This window comes from Ursus maritimus, unplaced genomic scaffold, assembly GCF_017311325.1.
Source record: "Ursus maritimus isolate PB19 unplaced genomic scaffold, ASM1731132v1 scaffold_12, whole genome shotgun sequence".
In the NCBI taxonomy this organism is placed as follows: Eukaryota; Metazoa; Chordata; class Mammalia; order Carnivora; family Ursidae; genus Ursus; species Ursus maritimus.
Window position 1 is genome coordinate 13,614,912 of NW_024423564.1, and position 26,889 is coordinate 13,641,800.

A 26,889-nucleotide genomic window follows, 5' to 3' on the forward strand; every position below is an offset into this window, starting at 1 on the left:
TGGGGAAGTAAAAAGCCTGAGGATGTTAAGTGACTTGCCCAGGTACCAAGCCAGTTGAAGGTAGAGTCAGTTCCAGAACTCAGGGCTCCTAAACCCAGTGTTCCACTTTCTCTCTCGCTCCCTGATGCCTGTGGCTGAGATTCTTGGGATGGAGACACCAGGACCCCGGGACCTGGGCCAGGAAGTTGGCCACAGGCCTCAGCCTGGGCCCAAGAAGCCTCCAACCATGGAGGAATTTGCTTTGAAGACAAAAGATGACTCCTGGCAAAGAGAGTCGTTCCTATTTCTGTTCCAGACAAATGGGAAGCTGCTACAGATTCCATGATAAATCTTTTTGCTAAAGATGATGCATCACTTTGGGCTGGTTATATGCACAGTCTTTGGACATTATACAAGTCAATTACCGAGACCAAGTTCTCAGCACTGAGCAGAGATATTTTCATCAAGTGGCTGTCACAGAGCCAGCGGCTCCCAGGGGCCTGGCTGGGAAGATGGTCCACTTCGAGGCTGATCCCGGGGCAACTGCAGAGTGGTGAGACCTGCCCCACAAGCCCCCAGGGAAAGGTGCCCCCGCTGCCATCATAATGGTCATCAGGCTGTGCTTGTCCCTGAGGTCAGCCCAAGGCTGCTGGGCCAGCCAGGATTATTCTGTCCAGGATCCTAACATTCCTTCACTCTCAGCTGCCTGGAGTTGGGGAAATAAGTGTCCACTCCAGGTCAAACCCCAAGAACAGAGCTGCCAACAGGGCCTTGCTTCCCCAGCCCCGGAAGCACTTCCCCCAGACCCCAAGGAACTCCTCACCTGAGCCCAGAGCACTCCCAGGTCATCTTACAGCTCACTGAGGCTGGCCCCTTGGGAACTGCTCCGGGCCAGCAGATCCAGCTTTCCCTCACCCCCTAAACCTGCAAGAGCACACAGCTGGTCCTCTGATGTCAGGAATTTTAAACTTCATGTTTGTTGCTCCGAGAAGGTCTTCCCCTGGCCCGAGCATGGGGTTGAGTGTTTCAGATCTACGATTTGAGGTCCTGGCCAAAACACTGGCCTGGGAGGTATGGGCTTCCCTTACTGCTGTGTGGTTTGGGGCAGGTCCTTAGCCTCTCTGGGCCCCAACCGCCTCATCTAAAAATATGGCAGATGGTTCTTCCTAGCTCCAAAATGCTAAGCTCCGTTCTCTGGGATCCCAAGAAGGCAGTTGGAGACGACTGGCGCATAAGAGGGGAAGGCTGAGGGTGGTAACCGATTAAATGGAGAGAGCAGGGGTCTGAGTCACACAGAACTTGAATGTCATGCTAAAAATTTAAGTTTTATTTTAAAGGTAGTGGCGAGCCAGGGGAAATGTTTAAGCATGGGGGTAGAATTGCCAGATTTAGCAAATAAAAATACCAGACATCTAGTTAAATCTGAACTGGGCATCCTGTATTTTCTCTGGCAGCCCTGCATGGGAGGGACAGAGAACGCTCTTTGGCCACCAAGCAGAGAATGCATTGGAGGGGACAGAACTGGAAGCAGAAGGACCATGTAGGACACGATTATTATATTCTAGGGAACAATTACCAAATTTTAATATTTGTTGAGCCCCTGTTATTTGCTGGCACAAAGTACTGTGTGTGTATGGATGCATCTAATTGTCATAACAAATTGCGGTCTCTAGCCCCATTTCCGTCTGACAGGCGAGGAGACTGCCGCACAGAGAGGTTGACTAACTTGCCCAGGTCACACAGCTACTGGCAGAGCTGGGGTTGGAGCCCAAAGCCCACACACTCAACGGCTGCAACATCCTGCTGTCCTGCTGCCCCTGGGAGCCAGGAGAGCCTGAATCCGGGCCAGGCAGGGGGAGGGAGCTGGGTGACAACCCCTGGGTGGGAGTTGGGACACTGACCGGCAGAGAAAAGAGAGGGGAGGTTGGGAACCGCAGTGTGTCACGGGAAACCTCACGTTGTCAGATCACGCGACATTTTTCCAAGCAGGAAGAGGGGCTTGTGAGCAAAAACACTAGCATCTCTTCAGCATCTATTGAACAAACACGACGCGGGGTGTACGGGGAGCCTCACAGTATTTGGGGGGGCATAATGAACAGGGCATGGTGGTTGACTGCATGTGGAGTAAGGGCAAGAGGGAGGGGAAGGAGGACTTGGCACGATCCGGTTTGGGATGGTGGAGGGTGACGTTCCCCAGAGGAAGCCTTTGGGATGATGAGCAGCGTGGGGGGCTGGGCCCCAGGTACGGGGTGTCGGAGAAGAGACGTGTTTCAGTCCGGGACATGCTAAACTTATCAGGTACAAGGCCATGAGGCAACGGAGGCCCAGAGAGTTTCAGTGACTCTCCCGCAGTCACACAGACTGGACGTGTGAGGGCGCAAAGTGGAACTGAAGTCTCTTGACTGGAGCTGGGGTGCCTGGCATCGACAGAGCCCTAGCCTCGCTTCAAAACTGGGATGAAGATGGAGAACCCCAAAACACAAGTCGTGGGTCAGCATGTGGGGGCCACTGTTGGATGCAGCTTCCGGCGCGTCTAGGAGCTCCGCTCTGACAGCAGGTGTTGCCGGCTTGAACTCGGACATCAGAGCCCAGGGCAGAGCTGGGCTGAGTTGAAGGCACCGGGAGCCAAGAACTGTCTCTCCCCGCAGGGGGTTTTCTCCACCTGTAAAAAGAGAACAGCAGCCACAGCACAGTTGTGTTGAGGATTCAGTGAGGTAAAGGCATGGGAAAGCCTGCAGGGTACAAATGGAACCTGTGATTGTGCTGTGACTCCATTCTTCCGCCTCTGTCACCGCCCCCTCCCCCTTGCGTCCTCCTCCTCTTCCTCCTCTCCCCCGCTGCACCCACCCATCTCATCTTCCACACACACACACACACACACACACACACACACACACACACACACCCGCTTCCCCCTTTTTAGGCCTGGGGACAGAGCCTGTTCTGGAGATGTCTGCAGAGAAGCCGCCTAGGGACAAACGTGCCCGCCTGGCTAGCTCCTCCCTCTGGCTCCTCCCTCGGGGTCTCTGGTTTTCCACCCCTCCCCCCGCACACGCAAGCACACGCCACACAGGACGTCCCAGCACAGCGCGGCCAGCTCGCCCGGTCTTCTCTCCAGCGGACCTCTTCAACTGCCCTCCCTGCCTCGGGGTCCCCTGGCCTCCCGCCTCTCGCACGCACGCGTGCACGCACTAACGCGCACACACACGCACGCACGCGTGCATGCTCGCTGTCGCCGGGGAGCACCTCCGAGGTGGCAGTAGGGACACACGAGAGGCCCTAGGGCGTGGGGAGGCTCTGGCCTGGTCGGCCTGGAAATGTACAAAGCAGATCCCCAGGGACAGAGCGGGAGACTGACGTCAAACCAAGGCTGAAAATACAGTCTGGAGAGTCACGCGGCACCGTGAAAAATGAGCCGTCCTCCCCAGCCAGAGACATGGAGAGTGGGGAAGAGACATAAATCCCAGCTCTTTGGAGTCTCCAAACAGCGGGGGTGGCAGCTGCTAGGCTCTAGAATGTCTGCGGAGAGGTCTCAGGGTCCCTAATGAGCCAGGGCAACCCCTCCCCACTCCTGACAGCAGCCAGTGCCCTGGGAAGGGAGGGGGCACCAAGCAGGAGAAGAGGGGATGTTCTAGTGGCCACCCCCACGCCTGATCTCTGGCTAAGCCACCACGGGGTGGGGACAGGACCTCCCAAACCACACCCAGAGAGGCCAGAGGGCCCAGAGAGCCAGGACCAGTGCCTTGGTGTGGGGTTCAAGGTCCCTGCCAGCATTAAGCTCTGACGCCGTTTGCTGTCCTTGGGCAGCCTGCCTTCCCAACTTTTTCTCCACCCACTCACCCCCACAAGTACTTAGTAGTTGCCCCTTTAATATGGGAGCAACAGAGGTCCAGAGCTGTCGCCTGGCCCGGTCCCAACCACAGGTAGCCCATGTCAGAGGGCCCCAGTGTCCTTGGAGCATGGCGTTCTCAGGGACCAGACTTTCTGCCACTCTCTGATCCCCAGACCCATGTGAATGCAGCAGAGGAGCCCCAGGCCAAAAGGATTGCGAGTGTCTGGACCAACCAGCAGGGCCTTCGGGGCCGGTTACACCAGTGGTAAAAGTCCCTGCCCCTATCCCTGCCCCCACCTTGGCTCTCCAGAGGCTCCCCACGAATGAAGGCAGTCCCTGGGAAAGTGATGGGGGTTCCCCCCAGAGTGACCAAAGTTAAATTTAGCTATTTTAGAAAATAAAAAGTTGACTAATCTCACTCCCGAGTTGGAGATTAAGGCCCTACCTTCTACACACTTCCGTCCGACTGTGTCTTGTTCCCGTTCATTCCCTCTTTGTGATCTGCCCCTCCAGCTTCTTTAACACCCCAGCCCTGGTGTCGTCCGTTCTCCGAATCCCCCCACCTCATCCCCCACCCCCAGCACCTCCAGAACAAATTGCTCGTCCTCAGAGCTTCTCCGTGATGGGCGTCCTCACGCCACATCCTGGTGTACCACAGACACGTCTGTCCCCTCCCGTGGGGCTCCTTTGGGACAGAGCATCTCGGTCATCTCTACAACCCGCGGGATCGTCCAACCCAGCCAGGAGGGCGAGGCTCACATTCATGGAAGCCAACCGATCAAGCTTCATTTATGCCTTACGGTTAGCTTCTTGAAGACCCTAGAAAGACAGGCAAGGGCTGGAGCCCTGTGCTGGGAGGGGAGTCACCAGATTCCTCTTCTCTGGGAACCTGTCCACGAAGCTCTGGACCTCAGGGTTCTGACAGTCCTGGGATGGGACTGGCTGGGAGGCAGGGGCAGCTATGGACAACGTCCTTATCTAGACGGTCAAGTGCAGGGTCAAGCCTCAGGGGCAGCAGAGGCTTGTGTATGAAAACCTCAGTCGGGGCGCCTGAGTGGCTCAGCTGGTTAGATGTCTGCCTTTGGCTGAGGTCATGATTGCAGGGTCCTGGGATTGAGTCCTGCATCAGGCTCCCTGCTCAGCAGGAAGCCTATTTCTCCCTCTCCCTCTGTCTCCTGGCTCATGCTCTCGTTCTCACTCTCTCTATCTCAAATAAATAAATAAATAAATAAAATCTTTATAAAAGAAAGAAAGAAAGAAAGAAAGAAAGAAAGAAAGAAAGAAAGAAAGAAAGAAGAAAGAAAGAAAGAAAGAAAGAAAGAAAGAAAGAAAGGAAGAAAGAAAAGAAAACCTAAGTCAGAGCATGTCACTCAAAGTCTTGTCCCAGCTCCTCATCTCACTTGGGGTAAAAACCAAAGTCCTTATATGACCCCAAAGCCCCATGTGATCTGGCCCCCAATATCTCTCTACCTATCTCATGCTGTGCTCTGCCTTCTTCTTCCTGTTCCAGCCACAGCAGGCTTCCTTGAACACTGCACCTCAGGACCTTTGCACCCACTCTATCCCATAGCCCAAATGTCACCTCTAGGGAGACCTTTGCCTACACACACAGACACACTTCCTATACCTCTTCCCCGCTTTATTTTTCTTCTTATCGTTTATCACCAACTGATACCTATATATTTTATTTATTATTTTTCCCCCACTGGAATGTAAGCTCAACCAGGCTAGGAAGTTCTACGTTTGATGTTCATTCTTCTCCTGCTTGGTCCACATGCCCCCTTTTAATATCCTATAGCAAATTCTGAGACGTAAAGTTAACAACTGTTAAAGACATCTTATGTTAGATGTTAAGGGAATGAGAGAAGGAAAGACACAAAAATATTTCCCTCATGGAAATATATACATATAAACGTATTCATAAGGCAATATAGTCCTTGTTTCTACAACTGGCCATAGCAGTTTTTATAATTACCTTCCCCCACCAGCTGGCCCCTATTCCCTTTGCCCCTAGCAAACACCTCAGTTGGTTGTGGGTCCTTGACAGTATGAAGGTGGGGTTGCTGGGGCGCATAGTAGGCTTTCAAACAATATTTATCGAGTCAGTGAGGAAGAGGCTGACCTACGCACATGACACGAAGTAGAGAGAAGGTGGGAGCCAGCCTTTGATTTGTGTAGACAGCCAGAATAGATAATTAATTTTAAAAAGTGCTACTCCTACGATAACTGCTATTTGCTCAGATTAAAGAATATTCTCCTGTCAGTTTTGCATTTCCCAAGGTGCTATGACACACAGTAAGAGAGCTGGTCCTCTGGCTGATGCCGAGGATTTGCCTGCCTCAGTTTCCCCACACCTGCAGAAGGCAGGGATGCACAGACCGCTCTCTTGGGGCTGGCTGTGTGGGACGACTTAGACCCTGGGGGACAGCACACGGATGAAGGATAAGACAGTCTCTCATGCCCCCGCTGACCTCCTTCCTCAACGCCTGCCTCTGGACGGCATTTCCCAGTGCCATTACCGATGCCTCTAGCAAGGCTGGGGGACCCTGAGGGACCCCTGGGGGACTACCCCCAGGGTCCCCGCTGGTGCCCTGAGAACGCTCCACGTTTCCTGCTGGTTTGGAGAATCTCCCTCTGCGCGGCTTCCCCTGAAGGGTGTGAGCCTGAGTACCACTCAGGGCGGCCGGGCCCAGCAGGGACTGCCAACACCAGACCACAGCTCTCGAAAGGTCCAGTGTTAGCCCTCACCCAGCCACACACCCCAGAGACACGTCCTCACCTAGGAGCTCCTTGAGGGCAGGGAGAGATCTGTCGGCTCACCGTCAAATCCCCGCCCACAGCCCTGGTCAGGTCGGGGCTGTGCCGTCACAAAGGCAGCTAAGGAGACAGGCTGTGCACCTGAGGCTGGGAGGGACTTCGGGGTCACCCGGGTCTCGCTCCCGCTGCTTACGGAGTGAGTCATCAGTCACTCGAGTTCTCGGAGTCTCCTGACTCTTCATCGGGAAAGTGGGGTAACGATGCCCATCCCGCCCACCGTATCGATGTCCAGATGTGAGCCAGTGTCTATTGCTAAACCGGAGGACGGCAGGAGTTTCAAAAACTTCACAGCATCGCGGACAGAAGCAGACCTCGCCCTACCGCACCTGATTCTGGGGTTCGGAGCCGACGGCCAAGAAAGAATTCTTGAGATGTGTTTGGTGCAAAACTGTGGTTTTATTAAAACACAGGAAAAGGTCATTTATTACTGCTTAGTAAAAACTCAGTCATGAGACCCTTCAGATGTGTATCGGTGGGTCATATGCTTGGGGGATGATTGCCAACATGTATCTTGGGGGTAAGATAAAAGAAGTTTCCAAAGAAATTTTTCTATGTTACAGTAGCTTCACAGGGTTCTGGGGGCTAGGATGGCCTCTTGCCCTTAGCAAAGTATCAACATCGAGGCAGCTGAGTCCCTAGAGGAATGTCACTCTGCCTGTTTCGAGGACTTGTTGGTGGGCTGTAGGTAGTAAGGAAATGTAATCATTTTTCTTCCGCCTTTGTTTCCCATGCCACACCAGCACGACTCTCTGGTACCACTGCAGGGGCTCCCACAGGGGCCTCGCCCCCCAAACACATGTCCCCTCTTGTTCGCTGAGGCGTCCCACAGGGTTGTGTGCGGCAGAAGCAGCCGGTGTCAGACGTGGCCCCACGGAGGAACCAGAACCAGTAGGAGATCGATGCCCACGGCTCCCAGGGACTGGCTATGTGAGCGTGGGGCTGGCTGAGCAGGTCCCAGGGCCAGGGGGCAGGCCGCAGGAGGGGACGACCATGGGCCGCCTGACACCCTCAGGCACCTGAAAGCTATTGGCCACACCCGAGCTGCTCCCAGGGAAGGCCTAAGCCTTCTCTTAAAGAGTCTCCAACTGATTGGGTCGGGCCCACCCAGGATGATCTCCATAATTTAAAGTCTGCTGATTAGGGAGGGGCTTTCCTCACAGGTGCAAAATCCCTTTGCTGCACCACCTGGATGTGTGTTCCGGAAACTGGGAGGATAGTGGATGCAGGCAAAGGGCTGCTGGCTGGCCCCTTCTAGGCTCCATCTCTCACGGGAGCAGCGTGAGCCGAGCGCTTGCAGGCCCCCATCTGGAAGCACGGTAGAAATGGAATTCTGGGGAAAGAAATTTGGCCCAGCCAAGCCAGGCCACCACAAAGCCCTCGCAGAGCCCGTGGGGCATAAATCTGCATAAAGACACAATCCTCACATCTCGTGCTGACACTGCAGTCCCGCGCTACAACGTACATTTGAATTCCATTGTCTTGCATAATCCTCTTGACAGCTCTCTGAAGGGAATTGAATTATTCCATTTTCCTGGTGGCCCACCCCACCCACGCACAGCTGTTAGGTGCACAGCTGTTAGGTGGCAGAGCCGGTTCAGTTGACCTGGCTCATTCATGTCCTCTCCGGAGAGTGAGTTTGGTAAGGGGAGAAGAGCTTTGGTTTCTGGATAGACTTTGGGAAAGATGAAAGGAATCGAGACCCGGGTCTTCAAGACAATCTTTGCCTAAATTTTGGTCGGTGCTAAAAAGGTCACATTTCTTTCTTAGGTCCCATCATCTTTCTTCTTCCTCCTTCTTCTCCTTCTCCTCCTTCTTTTTCTTCTTCAAAGATTTTGTTCATTTGACAGAGAGAGAGAGACGCAGCCGATGACTCGGGCTCAACCTGAGTCAAAGGCAGACACTTAAACGACTGAGCCACCCAGGCACCCCCATATAATCTTTCTTCTAAAGATTAAATTAAATTCAATCTTCTCCAGGCTTCCATCCTCCCAGTGCAGAGTGAAATTCTATTAGCTATTATAGGGACGTCCTTGCCCACCTCTCCGTCAGAGGTAAGCAAAGCCTCTGGCGTCTCCCACATTACAGAACACTCAGGGAAGGGCCCCCTGGTCTCTGTGCCCTCTGTCCACACGGATATGCTCCCTGACCAGTTCGCATGGTCCCCGAATGGGGTGGGTCCTCTGTTTCTGGGCCAGTTTGGGGCAAGGGTCTCTGCTGAGAGTCAACCTTCTCAGGGTACCCTGGAACCCCTATCCTCAGGCCCTGCCCCTCCCTGGGGCCCCACAGGGAAGCATGTACGGGCCCCAACCTTGGGACCACCCTATCCGTCCCACCTGTTTTCCTTCAAACTTTCCTCCACAGCCTCCTCCTACAAAGACAATCCAGCATAACCCCTCAGTGAGCCTAGAATTTTATAAAACAAAGCCAGGAAAGGGTGACAGTGGTCTTGCAGGTGCCGATGCTTTTGGCCCGCCCCCCCCCCCAAATATGATCAATGATCATACTGAACGATGATCAAACTTATGGAACATTTACTGTATTCTAAGCATTTCACTCATGTTCATTCATTTCATCCTGTTACTAGGTCTCTGAGGTAGATGCTATTGTTACAGCCACTCTTTCAGATGAGGAAACAGGGCTGAAGTAACATAGCCGCGGGCAGCCCAGCTCACAAGCAGCTCCCAGCATTCCCCCTCCAGGGCTGAGGCTCTAAGCACTGCTCTGCGCCATCTCCCACTGAAATCGGTGTCAGGCCAGCTGGCACAAAAGCCTGCCTGTGGTCTTGGGATGAAAGAAGGACAGTTAGTGACTTAAACAAAATCAAGTCCTAAACTAAAGTTGCAATAAATTATCCCACCTGGTGGGGGGGGGTGCAGGGGAGGGGAGTAAAGGGTTCGGATATTGGTTCTGCTGTGTACCAGCTTTGTGGCTGTGGGAGTTTCGATCTCCTCAAATATAAGATGGGGACGGTAATCTCAACCTCTCCAGCTTGTTGAGAGGACCGAAAGAGAAAGTATGTGAGAACACTTTGTAAACTCTAAACTCTGTACCCGTTTGCATTAAGGGCAAGGGGCAGAACGTCTCCCCCACCAATGCCTGGGCTTAATAACCTCAACCTTGGAATGGAACAAAAAGCCCAGTGCCAAGGGCAGGTCACTGTGCTGGGAGCTAGGGACCAAGCAAGAAGCTCTCTTAGACCCAAAGACAGAGACAGAGACAAAGAGCTTTTGCTTTCCCAGACCTCTTTGCAGCTAGGGCCCACATGTGACGGAGATCCACCAGGAAAATCCCTGGATGAGACTGGGAAGAGGAGTGGAGGTAGAAAGAAAAGGGAGGCAGCAGCTGGGCTGAGCGAGATTAAGTCTCCTGAGTCAAAAGGGAAACACTAACTGGAAAACATACACGCAGGCCTTATGTGGATTGCAGCACTATTTCCAACAGTCCAAATATGGAAGCAGCCCCCATGTCCATCGATTGAAGAATGGATAAAGAAAATGTGGCATATACACTGGAATATGACACAGCCATAATACAAGATGAGCTTGTGCCATCTGAGGCAACATGGAATGACCTAGAGGGTATTATGCTAAGTGAAATAAGTCAGACTGAGAAGGAAAACACCATATGATTCCACTTACAAATGGAATCTTAAAAAAAAAAAAGAACAAAAACAAAAACAAATGAATACAACAAACAGCAGAATCAGACCTATAAATACAGAGAACAAACCAATGGTTGCCAGAGGGAAGGCGGGTCGGCGGGATGGGCAGAATGGGTGAAGGGGAGTGGGAGAGCCAGGCTTCCAGTTAGGGAAGGAATAAGTCACGGGAGGAAAGGGTCCAGCGTAAAGAAAGTAGTCAATTATACTGTAATAGTGTTGTAACGGGACAGATGGTAGCAACACTTGTGGTGAACGTGTATAAATCACTAAGAGATTGTCAAATCGCTAAGTTGTACACCGTACACTTGAAACTAATGTAACTTTGTGTGTCAACTAGACTCAGAGGAAAAAAAAAAGAAAGAAAAAAACATGCATCCTGGGTCAGCTGTGGGAGGTTTCCAGTGCCTCCTCGCTGGGCAGCCGGCCCCAGAGCAGTGCGTTTCCTCCAGATCGGTCCTGGGTGGTGCTCGGGTGCTCCTCCTGGCTTTGCAATGTCTTGGATCTCTCCAAGGTTCTATAAACTACCTAATTTCCTCTAATAAATTCCTTTCTGCTTAAATCAGCCAGAGTGGGATCTGTTGTCCCAGATCGGTATCAGAAGAGATTCCAAGCAAGAAACCCTCAAGGAAATGAGAATCTGGGACTAGTTTTCTGAACAAGTTGCATTTCCAGACAGCGGAGTGCTGGTTAGCCTCAGAAGATGGGGTTGGGGGGGGGGCATGGCCGCTGCCGTTAACTGAGGTCAGCACAGGAAGGTACCCGTGGGATGCGAGGATGCGAGGCTTTGGCAACTGAGCGGCTGCTGAACTGAATCTTCCTCCGTCCCAATTCACTGGATTGTTCTGCAGCAGATCTTAGGCGACATTTCAGAAGTATTTCAGTGTGCTTCTCGAAAAGGTGACTTTGGAAAACATCACCACAATGCTATTATCCCACTTTAAAAAAATACAGAACACTAATTCCATAATACCATCAAATACCAGTCAATGTTCCAATGTCCCCGTGGTCTTGCCCTTTTTTTTTTTAAAGCAGTTTGCTCAAAGCAAGATGCAAGTAACTCTGGTCTTTGCAATTAACTGATACATCTTAAGTTTCTTTTAATCTATGGATGTCTCTTCCTCTTTGTCTCTTTTTCCCTCCCTGTTGAAGAAATTGGGTCATTTGCTCCATAGACTTTCCCACAGACTAAACCCCTTGATTGGTGGAAGACTAAAATCTACATTCCCAAGAGGCTTTCATCTAAAGAGTCATCACGACCCAGCTTCTCCCAAGGGAATGCCCCCACATGCACCTTACAGGTGGCAGTGAGCCAGGAGAGAGGCGACCTTCACTGTGGTGCTGGAGGTGTCTGAGTCCCCTGGGACACTTGTGGTGGGGGCTCTGGGCTCTTGTCCCTGTAACCCCAGGAACCAAACAGCAGGTAGGGTGGCAGTCTCCGTGTCCTCCTGGCTGTAGCTCCTGGTCCCCCCTGGGATCCTGTAAGCCACCCCCCTCCCTGCAATAAATCCCTTTAGGTGCAAACTGGCTAGAGAACATTCTGTTAACTGTAAGGGGGTGGGGGATGAATAAGAATAAGGCTTCATTCTGCAGAGCACTTTAGAGTTGACGAAACACTCGCGCAGGGGCGTCTGGGTGGCTCAGTCCGTTGCGCATCTGACTCTTGGTTTTAGCTCAGGTTGGGATCTTGGGGTTGTGGGATCGAGCCCCACATCAGGCTCCATGCTGCGGGGAGTCTGCTTGAGATTCTCCATCTCGTCTCCCTCTCCCTCTGCCCCTCCCTGCTCCCTCTCTCTCTTTCTCTCTCAAAAACCAAAAACAAAAACCACTTTTACATCTATCATGTCATGGGTGCTCTTAACTACCCCACATGGGGGACATTCTTGTACCCACTGAACAGACGAGGGCACTGTGGCTCAGACCAAGCGACCAACCCAAACTGCCACAGCTAGGGAGTATCTCAAGACCCAGTCCCAAGTCTTCAGATTCCAGGTTCTCTATTGTCCTCATCATCCTGCCTCCCTGTCCTCACCAGCTGCCATCATCACAGCACGGATGAGGGAGGGTCTGGGGCTAAGACGGCCTCAGGAAATAAGGCAGCACAGAAAGTTGTAAAGCCTGGAGAAAGACTCCTCACTTTACTTAGGACCAACATGCAACCTCTTCAGATGTCTCTGCCCGTGATGTCCCGCCATGGGGCTGCTTAGACAAGGTCCTGGGGTCTGAGTGCCCCATGCTTTTATCCTTCTGCCAAACTGTGCTGGAGAAAGGGGACAGCGGGAGGTCAGGAAAGGGAGCCATCCGGGCTACCCCTGGCTGTAACCTCAACTCTGTCACCAAAGCCGCTCCAGAGTCCCTGGTCCAGCCTGCGCGTAGAAAGGGGTGCACTTGGTGTGGGTGGGGGCAATAAAGCGGGAGGGGCTCAAGGGGACCGGGGAGCACTGAGGCTCTCTCCAATGCATTATCGGTCAAGTTTAAGTAGTCTGGATGAGAGGAGGAGCCAGTGGGGGGCTCTGAGGGCCTCCCCCCTGCCGTCTGTGATGGACAGCAGCTTTGATCCCAGGGTCCGAGCTGATAAATAATGTCTCCAGTGCAGGTGCCCTGGGGCTTCTCCAAGGGCGGCTGGCTGACAAGGCCAACTCGGCAGGGCCTCAGTGGGCAGGCCTGGCCCCACTGCTGTGGGCTGTGACGGGTTTACGGCCAGCCGGCCGACAGTAGTTACCTCAGATTTATCACCCTTCTACGAGGGCAGAGGGAGCCGCTAAAGGCTGCCAAGGAGCCCTTAAATCACCGTGATGGGAAATCTGTCGGAGGGAGCAGAGGGCAGGTAGGTAGGAGCCGTCCCGGGGGCTTGGGCTTCCTGCCGGCTCCTTGGGTTACAGTCCTTCCAGAAGGGATTGACAGCTCTGGAGCCCAGTAGGGCCAAGGAGCCACCCAGGGAGGAGCCAGGAAGGACCAAAGGAAATGAGCCAAGAGAATGAGGGTGCCCAGTGCCTGCAGGGCTGGTCTGGGCAGAGCCGTGCAAGTGCGGGGACCCAGCACCAAAGTGTTAGCCGCTGTGCCTGGAAGACGCAGCCCACTGTCATGGCTGAGCTCGCCGTGCGCCTGCCTCAGCTGTCCCACCTCCCTGGCAGCATCGCCATCTGCAAGCACAGCTGCTTGGGGCGGCCCCGTGCGTGTGCAGACACCGGTGCCCTCTCTCAGGGTGTGTCTGTTTGGGGGTCTAGATCAGGAAACAGGTGCATGTGTGCGATGAGGCCGTTTGCCTTTGCACTTGAACGCAGGGCTGGGTAGATGCGCGTGCGGATTAGTATTGCGGATGCGGGCAGGAGGGCTGCAGGGTCGGGCCATAGCCAAAGGTAGTAGTTCCAGGTCCCTGTCCGTGCCTGCACGCTGCGTGAGTCTGGGTAAATACGGGAGAAGAAGACACGGGGAAGGGGCGCCTGGGTGGCTCAGTCAGTTAAGCATCTGCCTTCAACTCAGGTCATGATCCCAGGGTCCCGGGATGGGGCTCTGCGTTGGGCTCCCTGATCAGCAGTGAGTCTGTTTCTCTCTCCCTCTGCCCCTCCGCCGGCTTATGCTCGCTCGCTCTCTCCTCTCCTTCTCTCTCTCTCAAATAAAAAAAAAAAAATCTTAAAAAAAAAAAAGACATAGGAAGACAAGGAGGGGAGCTCGTGGCGACATCAATACGACAACTAGGGAAGACTGAACGGGATGGGAACAAAGGGAAGGCCAGCACAGGATGGATGCAGAGACATAAGGAACAGAGAGAGGAGAGAAAACACGCTAAAAGAAAGTGCCAGATATCCGCACAATGCAGTCAACTCGGCCCCAAATGCGGTCAGAGAGAACAGGAGGGAAAGGGCAGGGGAGAGGTACAGGAAGAAACCCAGGAAGGACAGAGAGAGGAGGAAGGTGACCCAAGAGGGGAGGAGTGGGGCGAGGCAGTCTGCGGGAACACCGTTGGCTCCAGAGGAACCCCACAGCTGGGCTTTGCAGCTGTTCTCACCTCAGCCGGCTCAGCAGCACGACCTCCCCCAGGGCAGCCTGCCCTCTGGCCACTCCCCTGCCACCTGGCCTCTCCCCTGCCACACGCGGGCAGCCACCCACGCCCAGCTCAGAGCAGGCCAGAGCCATCCAGGCTAGGGCAGGGAGCTGAAAGGCAAGCAGGGAAGGGGGTCTCTGCTCCCTGACATACACGGGCTGATGTGCATGGAAGTGCCGGTGTCCCTGCAAAGCCCAGCTGCCACCCGGCACCCAAAGGTGCACACCCCCGTGTCCAGCTCCATGCCCCTGTGTGTCCTTTGAACACCCCTGTCCTGACTACATGAGGCATCACTTAGACAGAGCAAAGTTGGTCCACGCCACCTCTTCCAGAAGCTCTCGCAGTTCCTGGGCTCAGTTCAGTAAAGCCTTCCTTTTCGGTCCTTGAATTTGCTGTGTGGCATCTTTTGGCTGGGCTGCCTGGGCGGGGCTGAGCCCACTGGGCTCCAGCAGCCTGAACTCCAGAAGGCAAGGTCTGAACCCTAACACTGCAAGTGGCACAGAGCCTCCAGCTCCCTCTGCAAACCTGGGCGGGACCCTGTAGACGCCCCCCCTATGGGTCTGAGGTAGAGGGGCTGTCCTTGTGTCTATAGGTATGCACCTTGGGGGTGTCTGTGTGGCTCTGGGTGTCATGAGGCACCTAGCAAGGTCAGAAGCTGGGTGTGCTGAACCAAGTGACAGTTCTCCAGGTGTGACATGCAGAGCCTAGGTGTGAGAAAAAGTCCCTCACGCCTCCTTCGACTGCCCTCCTCTCCCATCCTTCACCGGCTCAAACACTACCTCCTCCTTGAAGCCTTCCTGAGACTCCCCTGGGGCGACCGCAGTTCCTGGGCTGAAATGATGCCTTTAGTGGATTTATTATCAATGATTTCATTCATAGATACAAACCTTAGAACACAACACCCACTGTGGGGGACAGGCTATAAGGGGGCCCCCACGATCACTATCTCCTGGGGTCTGTGCCTTTGTGAGATTTCTTTCCCAGGAATGTGGGCGGGACCTGTGACTTGCTTCTAATAGAATCAGGCATCGGGGTCTCTGTAGCCCCTGCAACATTTTTAAGTCCCCTCTTTCTCCAACATCTACAAGAATTCCCATCCTGAAAGACCATTCCCTGCCCTATCATTTAGGACTGGGGGTAACAGCCACGTCCCCTACCTCCCAACACATCACCGAAGTTCAAGCAAAGGCTGTGGCGCAACGGGAGGGGCCACCGAGCTCCCTCTGCTGTACCATGCAGCACGGGACGCAAGGGGGCGCGCTTCCTTCTGCCGTCTCAGAAAGGCAGGGCTCTTCCTCTATCAGCCTAAGTCACTCGAAGGAAGCCCGACACATAGTAGGACCGCCATCAGTGTTTACTGATCGAAGAATAAAGGACTGATAAAATAACACAAGAACAGGGATGCTGTGCCTGTCTCCAGCAGAAAGACCATTTTGCCGGGAGCCCGGGGACTGAGAGCGTTGGCCTTCAGGTGATGCATGAAGGAACCAGGAGAAGCCAGATTTCTCCATGGATAGAAACACAAAGCTGGCTGTCCAGAGATGCTCCTACCTGTGCAAACTTGGTACCTGCGGGGACCTGTCTGTCCTTTCCTGGTGGGAGAGAGGCGCTGTGGGGACTTAAGCAACAGAGCTACATGCCCACGGCTGCAGTTTAGAAAGAGCACCCCGTAACCACCATCCCTCACCTGGTGAAAGCAGAGAGGGGACCAGGGAGCCTTCAGCTGGTTCGCCAGTACAGGTCTAAATGTGAAATAAGGTGGAACTGGGCCCAGGGAAGGATTTCCATGGCAGGCGGCCCGAGAGCTGGGGTTCTGCGTACAGAAAAGGGTTCTCACCTACTTCTGGAGTGTCTGTCCCCTGAGTCCTAACGCACCACCTGCGGCTCCCTGATCCCTGTAAGTCCTTCCACCAGCGGACAGGGAGGAACTTGGCTTTGAGGGAAACATCCTGGGAGACGTAACAAAGGCAAGCAAGTTCTCGTGAAGTTCTGAGTGCCTGGGCCCATGCATCCTCGCCCGTGCTCAGCTCTGGTGGACAGGACGGGGGGGCTTGCGAAGGGTGGAGTCAGCCGCCGGAGGCAACCGCAGCATGCAAGGGCAGAACACCTTTCCTTCCGCGGCTCTGGGACTGGAGTCATCACCCTGAAGCTTCTGGGGACAGAAGCCGGGGAGGTGGTGCCCTCGGCCAGCCCTAACTAGAGAGAAAACAAGGGCTTCCCCGTCCTTCATGCCAGCTTCTCTCAGCAAAAAGAATAAAACGGCTCACTTATTTTTATCGCCCACAGATTTCTTGGGAAATGGGCTATTAGTTCCCCTAATGTAAAGATAATAGGCTCGTCCCCCTTGGCTAATGGCACAGCCCCAGCACAAACACGCTCACAGAACTTTCCAAACGTCTCTTCTGCAGAGGACGGAGGGTGGAGGGCCCTCCTGGGAGCGGGAGCAGGACTGGGACCAGAGAGGAAGCGAGGTGCAAGCTGGTGGGTGCTGGTGACAGCCACCCCATGCTTCGTCCTCAGTGCCCCCGGGGACACGTCACACCTGACACAGCTCCCATCCTCCCCCTCCTCTCGGCCTCTGGGGCAGAGGCTGGGGCACCTGTGCAGGGGACGCTCATTGGCTGAATGAGGGTCTCTCTGCTACAAAGCAGGCTCACGGAGCCAGACACCTGGTTTCAGGGGGCTCTCCCGGCCTTGCCATTGCCCTCTCAGAAGACGTCACTCTGGATTGCTCCATCTTCGTGAGTATAACCCTCGCAAACATCTGGAGGGGGTTGGGGGGTAGGAGATGCTGATAGCATTGCCTGGCTGGTAATCACAAGCTGACGAAAAGGTGAATACAGCGTGAACCCTCGGGTTAACTCACGCTCACCCTCCCACCCTCATGTTCCGTGGGGAGCCCTCCTCTCTCCTGCCCTCACACAAGGGGCTGACAGCGTTTAGCATCATAAGACAATTAACCCTTAGACAACACAGGGTTTAGGGGTACTGACCCCCTCCCCCACCCGCCCTGCACAGCCAGAAATCCACATAAAACTTTGGACACCCCCAAACTTAACTACTAGCAGGCCACTGTGGACCAGAAGCCTTACCACTAACACAATTAACACACATTTGTATTATATACCGTATTCTTGCAATAAGGTGAGAGGAAAGAAAATGTGATTAAGAAAATCCTAAGGAAGAGAAAATGCATTTACAGTGCTGGGCTGTATTTATCGAAAAATATCCCCCTGTAAGTGGACCCGCACAGTTCAGAGCCGCGTGGTTCAAGGCTCAGCTGGTGAGTGCGTCCCCTCGGACGGCTGCCAAACCTGAGCATGAGACAGGCAGAGTAAGTTAGCCGAAGTCACGCAGCAAGCCTGTGGCCGAGCTGGGACCCGAGTCAGTCGCGGGGACCCCAGGCCAAGGACAGAAGGCTTACAGGGAAGGGGCCCCTGTGCCTTCCTTTCAGGACCAGGTCCTTCATCCCCCCTCCGTCTCCATCGCAGGACAGAGCGACTACAGTAACAGTGCTTCAGGGACTTGGGAGGACAGGCTCTCAGGGAGCTCCCTGCCCCCTCACACACAGGGCACCGGCTCCCCAGCCCTGGGCAAGGACGGCTCTCTCCACCAGAGCAGAGGAAAAGCCTGGCGTTCCTGTAGCCTGTGAGACAGGCCCCGCATGGGAGCCCAGCACCCCGAGAGGTGGTGGCTTTGCCTGGGTATCTATCTAGTCACACGGGCTGCACTCTATTTTCATTCTTTTATTTAAAGATTGATTTTATTTATTTATTTGTTTATTTATTTATCAGAGAGAGACAGCACAAGCAGAGGGAGAGGCAGACAGAGGGAGAAGCAGGCTCCCTGCTGAGCAAGCAGCCGAATGTGGGGCTCGATCCCACGACCCTGGGATCAGGACCTGAGCAGAAGGCAGACGCTTAATGCAGTGAGCCACCCAGGCGTCCCCGGGCTGCCCTCTATTTTCATTCACTGCTTTACCCATCACATTTCTGTCCTGTCTCTCCATCCAGGCCACAAGCTCTGTGGCTGCAAGGATGTCTTGTTCCCGGGGAACCTGGGCAGTGCCGGGCAGGGAAGGGGGGGCTCAGGGACACCTACCAATTGATGAGACTTGGGGCAGGGGGTGAGGCAGAGATGTGTCACGATGACCACAGGGAGTGTGTGTGCAAACCACCTTTTCTGCCCCAAGCCTCAGTTTCCTGCTATTCTTGGTCAGTGTGTGTCTCCCTAAGAATCCAGGCCTGACACACAGTAACTACTCTCCTCCCAGTCCTGCCTGGGCGAGCCCTGCCCCTCGAGCCGTATAAGCGCAAGCAGACAGCAGGGACAGCCTCACGCAGAGGTCACAGGGCGGCTCCCTGGCATTGGTCTCTTGGCTGTCAGACATCATGGCCTGGGGACAGACAGAAATGAACTCACATCATCTGTCTCTCGGTCCCAAAGCAGAAAGAGGGTCTGCCTAAAGCCATGGAGACTCTGGGCAGGGGGGTTGCTGACAGCCTGGGAGGTTGCCCAGGTGGGGGTGTCCAGCCCAGATGGGGGTGTCCAGCCCAGGAAAGGGAAGCTGCCTTTGACTACCCCTTTAGGACCACCCACAGGGTGATCAGACCCCCTTCGAGGATGGTAATGGGGGTGGAATCACGCTAGGTTTCAGGGGGGCTACCGCAGGCCCAAGAGAGGACAGAGGGGTCCACAATCCCTCCGGCTGCTCTAAAGTTTCATAAAGGGGTACGGCTGCCTCTGCTCCCGCAGGAGTGAGTGGGGGGTCACCAGGGACCACAGAAGGATGAGGCCAGACGAATTTGAGCATGCAAATGAGTAGGATGGGCCGTTTTACTGATCAGCCTTGCCCTCCTCCTCCCCTGTCTCCTCCTCCTCCTCCTCCTCTCTGTCCTGGGGCTCTGAGGTCCCGGGCTCAGGCCCCCGCTCCGCTGTGGGCTCCTCGGTCAGGAGGTACTGCGCCAGCTGCTCCAGGTCCCCCAGACTGATCCTCCGCAGGCGCTCCTGGTGCTCCCGCCTCAGCAGCTGCAGCACCGCCTTGGAGTCGCGGGGCTCAAAGTGCTTGGCGAGGACCAGGCCCAGGTGGTGCCACAAGGGCTGGGGCTGGGGGGCCTCCACGGCTGCCGTCTTGGCCAAGGGCCGCATGATGACGTTGATGGAGGCATTGGGCCCGATGCAGTAGTCGGAGAGACGCTTGTCATCCGCCAGAAGCTGGCCTCGGAAGAGCAGGTGCTGCCGCTCCTCGGGCACCTGCAGGCGCTCAGACACCAGCTTCTTCAGCATGGCCACGCTCTCCTGCCCCGACACCTTCAGGCTGCATCTCCGGCCCAGAAGCAGCTTGACTGTGAGAATCATCGGGCCAAGAATAGCATCAGGAGGGATCCATGCTCCGCAGCTGCCCAGAGGGTTAAGGGCCAGTGCAAGAGAAGTTGGCTTCTCCCTGTCAATGGCGGGCGGTGCTCCCGGGAGGCTGGGCCCCGCGCGGACGGGCAGCCATTGGCTAATGCTCCGTGACGTCACAATGCTGCAGGAGGGCTCATTTTGAGAGCTGGGCTCTGGGGAAATCAGAGGCATGTTCTCCAGAAAAGGAGAAAGGAGAGTTGGATAGGGAGAAGGAGGGTCCAAAAGGAGAGGGCCACAGAAGGAAACACGTCCGCGTCGATTCATTCAACACACATGTACTGGGTGCCTTCTTCGCCAGGACCTGTCCCCAAGGAGAGATCAGATCACGATGGCTACTTTCTGCCCTCATGAAGCTTTCAGTCTAGTGGGCCGGCTACCATTGATTTATCAAGTGTCTTCTTTCTGTCAAGCACTTGACACACGCTCTCGGATGGGGGTTCCCAGAAGCAGACCCTGAGACAGGGATTCCAGGGCACATGCTGAGTTGGGGGAGGGGGCTGGGAAGCGGCAGTGGGAGGTGAGCAGGTGAGACAAGGCATCGAGGGAAGACCAAACTGTAGTAATGAGCAGGTGGCCCTACTGAGGAACCGGGAGGCTTCAATCCTGCCGGGCGCTCCAGAAGGTTCGTAGTATACACCTGAGTTGCACCACCTGAGAAGGAAAGAAGCTGGATCTGTGTGCTCAGGCTCCTGCCTTTGGCCGGGGGGGAGAGGGGGGCTAACCTCTTGGCTGCGTGGCCTGCACAGGGGCAGGGCATGCTTCTGTGACCAGGGGAAACCAGTGGTGTGCAGGTGCTGGCAGCGGGAGGCCTTAGAGTCCAGGAGCGGGAGCACGGAGAGGATGGAGCGGGTTCCCCAGCCGTGTCTGCTGCCCGGGCCCTGGCGTACTGACTCCTCACTGCCTAAGAGGCCCTATTGCCATGTTCTCCGTTTGCCAGAGGAGCCCGTGGAGCTCGGCTTTCCCACACGGCAAGCAGACAGCATGGCCATGTCTTCGCCGTTAGTGCGCGTGGCCTCCTGTACCGACCGCTCGGGACCTCCGGTGTGCCGGGCACTCGGCAGACCCACGGGGCTCTGAAGTGAACAAGGAACACATGCGGGGCCTCTGCCTCTGCCATGTCAGCCCCTTCTGCTGCTCTGAGCTTTCTGTTCCACTTGTTAAAGGTCTCCTGGGTCAAACCCTTTATATATGCTGGTTCACTGAAGCCCGCGAGAAAGGTGTCATAATGCATTTCAGAAATGAGCCAGCATGAAGAAGACCTGGCTGACACCCCAAATGGGGGGATGTGGCTTCTCCCAGCCTTCTCCCAGGAGCCCCTCCCCGCTCCCCTTCTCTCCGTGCTCCACTGCTATGCTCGGCTCCCTCCTCCTCTCTTCTCCCTCCAGCTTGAGCGACACTTGAACGCTGGTTCAAAATCACTTCTTCAGGCCGCCAACGGACTTTCCAGACCCTGCCCTTGCACAGCACCCGGTCCGGATCCCCTGCCCAGGGTCATTCCATCCACCACCCCTCTCTTCAGGCCCTGGCAGCCTCGGGCCATGTTCTCACTCTCTGCAGCGACCCAAAGTCTACTCCAGAGGGAAACCGAGCCCACCAGTCAGGAACCCCCTGACATCTTGCCCTTTCCCACCCACCAGAGTGCTGTGCCAGTCCCTGCTGCTTCCCCAGCCCCTCCCCCTCCTCTCCCTTACCAAACCTCTTGTTATTTCCGTCCTTCTTCAGAAATATCTCCAAAACCCACCCCTCGTCTGCATCTCCACTGACCCCAAGCCAGTTCAGCCTCTCACCTTCCTCCAGCCTGCGGCTCAGAATTCGTAGTTGACCTCTGTCCAGTCCCACCCCCTTGGGTCCATTCACTCCGCAGCCAAAGGAGTCTTCCTAGATAAAAAAGAGGCCGAGTCCTTCCTCTGCCATCCAGTTAATCCTTTCAGCCTTTGGAATAAAAATGAAGCCCTTTAGCCCCGCACCCAAGGGCACCATGGCCCCGCCCTGCTTGCCTCCCGCACTTCATTGCTTCCCCACACTGCATCTTCCACTGCAGCCAACCACCTGCCATTCCTTCTACTTGCTTGTCCCATGTAAGTCTTTGAGGCTGGTTAAAAGCCACCTCCTCCGTGAAGCCTCCTCTGCTTTCCCCAGTCTTGGGCAGAGGCAGTCCCACCTCCCTCTGCATGTCTATTAATCCCCTTGAGCATGTACCTAGCACGTGTCTGTGTCTCCCTCACCGACTGTCGGAGGGAGTGAGTCTTACCAGTCTTTGAAACCCCCACCACTAGCACAGAGCATGGTACAGAGAAGGCTTCAAATACACATCTGTTGAATGAAAATAAAATTTAAACCCGCTGAGCTAGGCAGGAGGGTGCAGGATTCGGTATGACAGGCTGCGGAAAGATAAAAACCAGCCGGCAGCCTCTCCCTTGCCCCTCCCTCTTCCTCTAGAGAGATGAAAATCCAAAATTACACAAAAATAAATCAGAAAGTGATTCTAATCTTTACCAAAGGATCGTCTATCGTATTCTTTAAATAGTCAACTCCCTTGTTGCATTTGAAATAAGATAGAATTTGCAAATGTGCATATAGCGTGTGGGGTCCCCGTGGACTCCACGATGCCAGGGCGTCTGCTCAGAGAGACTAGCACATGGATGAGGCTTCTCCGTGGCCAACTGGAAGCTGCCAGCCTCTGGAAGGGAGGGCCCTGTAGTGGATAAACCATGGGATGGACAGTATACAGTACATACCATGTGAGATGCCCAGAGCAGAGGGAATCCAAGAAGGCTTCCTGGAGGGGGCCAAGTTTGAGTTGTCTTCTGCAGGATACAAAGGAAGGCGAGATGGCCTGCAATCTCCCAGCTCTGGGTCTTCTGAGGAAAGTGGCAGGAGCCAGAGTTCTGAGCATGGAGGGAGGTATGAACAAGCCACCCACCTCTAGCCTCTCCCCCTCAGACCATCTACCCAGTGGGGTCCTGCCCAGGACAGGACTAGGGAAGGGCCTGGCTTCTAGAAGAATGTGAGAGCCTCATCTCAGGCTCCGTCTCTCCAGGGCTACTTGGTGCCCCTGTGATGGGAGTTTTGAGACCCCACTGGCTGATCATGCTTTTCAAATCAGGCTCCCTGGTCTAAAGAGTCCCATGTTCCCAACGGGCCAAGGGGACAGAAGCGGCAGAATTAGGGGTGTCCTAGGAAACTGAGAAAGATGATCGCCACCTGACCCCTGGCCCTGTGCCTGGAGCTCCCATTGCCTTCCCCAAGGGGGACGATAGGGACACCTTGCTGGGTCCTCAAATCATATTTGGAATCTGGAAAGTTCGTAATTTCCCCATGCAATTGCCTGTTTTCATTATGCAATTAGCATGAGAAAATGTAATTGTGTAAGCAGAGCGCGCAGACAATGATTGCCGTAATTGGGGGGAAGGTTAGCGGGAATGACTGGGTTGTGTGACTTCAGGGGAAGGAATGAACACGTGCCGAGAGAACGCGGCACGGCGGTGGGCTCGGCCCCCACCTGCCGACAACTACAAGTGCAATTGTGTCACCACGAAACAATTGCAATGTGTGTGTCGGGGGCGGGGGTCTGGGGACAGGTCTGTGAATGCCGAGGTACCTGGAGGCCTTGGCAATACTCCTGACCAGACTGACTGGATGTTGGTCTGCTGAGGCCGTGAACTCCCTAAGCTAAACGCCGTGTGCCCAGCTGCCAGCCTGGGGCCGGCCTGAAGCAAGACTGCTCCTTGAATTTCATTTGCCTGCTCTGTCTCGTGGGGGTCTCATCCCCGCTCAGCTGCCCTCGCAGGTCACGCTTCCAGGCCCCAGCCCAGTGCCTGATCCGTGAAGGCATTCAGGGCACATTTATATAAACTAACCAAGGTAAACATGAGCTCTGTCACCCCCGGCTGTCAGGGAAGACCCCATCACACCCAGAAACGTGCTCAAAGCATGATTCCCCACGCGCCCCAGGGTAGGCGGGCCAGGCATGGCCGGCCAAGGGGAAGAAGGCCCAAGAAGCTCCCAACAGCTGGGGGGCTCTGGGCTGTGGGGAGAGCACAGCCACTCCCTGGGGCTGCACAAGGAGCTCATCGAAAAGGTAGATATGGCCTCTGTCTACCTCCCTCCAGTTATCAAGTTATTACACTCTAACGGCGTCACGCTGGCCTTCCAGGGGAGAAACCAGGAGACACAGGGAAGAGAGAGCACAGAGAAGCTGCAGGAGAAACAGTCACGGAGACAAAGCCAGAAAAGACAGGTGGAGGGGGGCGCCTGGGTGGCACAGCGGTTAAGCGCCTGCCTTCGGCTAAGGGCGTGATCCCGGCGTTCTGGGATCGAGTCCCACATCAGGCTCCTCCGCTATGAGCCTGCTTCTTCCTCTCCCACTCCCCCTGCTTGTGTTCCCTCTCTCGCTGGCTGTCTCTATCTCTGTCAAATAAATAAATAAAAAATCTTTAAAAAAAAAAAAAGACAGGTGGAGGGACAGAAAGGGGGCGGAGCACAGGACAGGCAGAGGGGGCGGGGTACAGGGAGAAGCAAGGAAGGGAAGGAAAGGAGGTGCAGGGCCCAGGAGCAGGGCAGGGGCAGCAGGAAGAAGGCACACTTGTACTGGGAGAGCAACTAGCAGAGAAGGAGAAGCAGGACGGACCTGTGAACGCAGAGAGAATGCAATAAATGCGGCTCCCATCTGAGAGCAGCGTCCCTCTTCTCTCTCCTTACAGCCTGCAGATGGTCCACGGCAAACTCTGGCAGAGCGCAAAGCCTGGGCAGCTGTTTGCTGACAGAGGCGCTGAGAGCCTGGAGTCGTGGTTCTGGACCCCCCCTCCAGCCCCGCGCCACCCCACCGTGTAGCCCGGGGCTCCTGGGTGCCAGCACACGGCCACGCTCTGCAGGCTGCTCTCTGAGACCCTGGAAGAGAGAGTGCTGACTACCAGACAGGGCAACGGTGGACATGGGCAGGTCCCCAGACAGCCCCGTGGCAATGGCTGCCCGCAGGCCCCACCGCGGTGCCACTGGGGACCCCACTCGACCCGTGCCACCTCCTGGACCTGTCACCGGGGACACTTGCCCCTCCCAGGAGGGGTGTCTCAGGCTGCTCTGTGCTCAGTCAGGCCTAGCCCAGGACAGAAAGGGCAGCTCTGTAGGCGGCCCCTACCCCCGGCTGCCCTCTGTGGGGTCCCGCACATAGTGGGTGCTTGGGAGCGAAATGAGGCCCATCCACTGACTGGCACTGGCTGTCTCGGGAGCTGCACGAAGTGGGTCTGCAGCTGCTCCAGGGGGGACTCCAAGGGCCTCCTGCCAGGTCTTAGAGAGCTGAGGCTGAGGCGTGTGGGCCAGGCGGGGCAGGACCAAGGGAGCTGGAGTGGAAAGAAGGCAGCAGATAGCACGGGGCCACCAGAACCATCCCAGCCCTGCCCTCACTGACTGTGGGCCGTCCAGCCTCTCTGGGGGCCTTGGGCCTTGCACCAAACAACGTTCTGCCCTGCGCCGCTGTCCTGGAGCCCTGAAGAAGTCAGACAGGGCAGCCGATGGCTAGGAAGCCTAACCCCGCCCCTTCTGGGACAGCCTCCCACCTGGAAAACCCCGTGGGGTGTGGCCCTCTGTGACCACTAGATGTCACTAGTGACCTCCCACGCCGGCTCCAGCAGCCACCCCACAAGGGGGCCTGGGGCCTCTGACCCCTTGGGGCCTAGGCATGCAGTATTCCAACAGGGGCCAGAGCCTGTCCTCCCTCACACTGCCAGTCGTCCCCTGCCCAGCCCACAGGGCACGCTCCAGGCACAGACATCAGGGCCCACCCTGAGGCAGGAGGAGAAGATAGTAAGACAGGCCCCAATGTGGGACATACACAAACCCACCGTTTCGGCACTGTGCACAGACTTTACCATGGAGGGGAGGAACTCTGGACCCCAACCAGCCCGGTCAGAGAGGCTTTGCTCTCAGAGAGGCACTCTGGGGGCTGAAGGAGGAGCCGGAGCAGCCCCAGCGACGAAGGCAAGAAGGGCATCCTGGCTGAGGGCCCTGCACGCAAGTCCATGGGGAGGAGCATGGGGCTCGGTGTAGCTGGAGTGCGGGGGCAGGCAGGAGGCGCAGGGGTGACCCGGGGCACGGACAAAACCGGCAGGGGCCAGTCACCTTCACAGAGGGGTTCTTTCCAGGGGCTGAAACGTCTCTAAGTTAAACATGACACACGCTAAGTCCCTGCAGGGCACACAGGAGCCCCAAAGGAGCAGCCCACAGCCACCGCTCACTCTTACTCACACACACACACCAACACACACACACTCTCCCACCTAAGCTTAGATCAGTGAAGGAGCGCCTGTCCCACACCGTCTCTGAGCTCTGCCAGGACCCCAGGCAACGCTCCGCTTGAGCCCCCACCTCCCTCAGCACCTTCTCTGTGAGCCCTGGAGGAGACACTCCCCACGGTGTGGCTAGTGGCCCATCCTCTCAGCTAGGGGGGCCTCCCCCATGATCCATCCACACGGGGCGTCCCCCTGGCTATCCGCACCCTGGGCTGCATGATTGCAGCTGATAAAAAATCAGTTGGCATCAGCCTGTAGCCGTGGCGCTGTGACGTTCGCTTAAACATACAACGTGTACTTTGGACTCCAGTGTAATGTGCTGTGTACCCTCCCAGACTGGGCTTCCGCCATTGACTCCTCAGACAGGGACCACCCGCGAGCACTGGGAGCCAGGGGGGTGCTCTGATCCATGGGGCCCAGAGCTGGTTATTCACGCCGGTACCCAGCCTTACACGTCACACTAAGACTGTGCCAGCCATGTTCCATGTGCTAGACTGTGGGGAATGAGCTCTGCAAACTTCTCAGGAACGAGAGTACTCAGACTAGGCTCGGACCTGGTAGGTGGGGCACCGAGGGGCAGGTGCAAGGAGGAGAAGCCGTTTCTTGTCAGTCCTAGAGAAAGGGAAAAGCTCTGGGAAGAGAGCTTAGGCAGAGCCCAACTTTGCCGGCCATCAGTGTCCTTCAGGGCAGGACAGAGGGGCTACCTCTGAAAAGCCTTCCCCCAGGCCAGCTGCAGAAAGTCCTCCAGGGGGACAACTTTGCTCAGAGAGCGTCAGAGGGCTGGGGAGGGATCAGTCAGGGAGGAGACTGCCTTCCTCACTGGGGCCAGGAAGTGCAGACAGCTGAAGGGTCCTGGTGGTTGGGG

General features: G+C 55.6%; 1 protein-coding gene across 1 annotated transcript in view; it reads right to left on the minus strand.

Annotated features, from left to right (window-relative positions):
* UBL4B (ubiquitin like 4B) overlaps nucleotides 1–19,689 on the minus strand; it is a 29,543-nt gene extending 9,854 nt beyond the window's left edge. Inside the window, exon 1 of the mRNA XM_040626724.1 lies at nucleotides 19,250–19,689. Within this exon, the coding sequence (XP_040482658.1) occupies nucleotides 19,250–19,689 (440 nt within the window). The remainder of the gene's footprint in view (nucleotides 1–19,249) is intronic.
* Nucleotides 19,690–26,889: the final 7,200 nt, after the last annotated feature.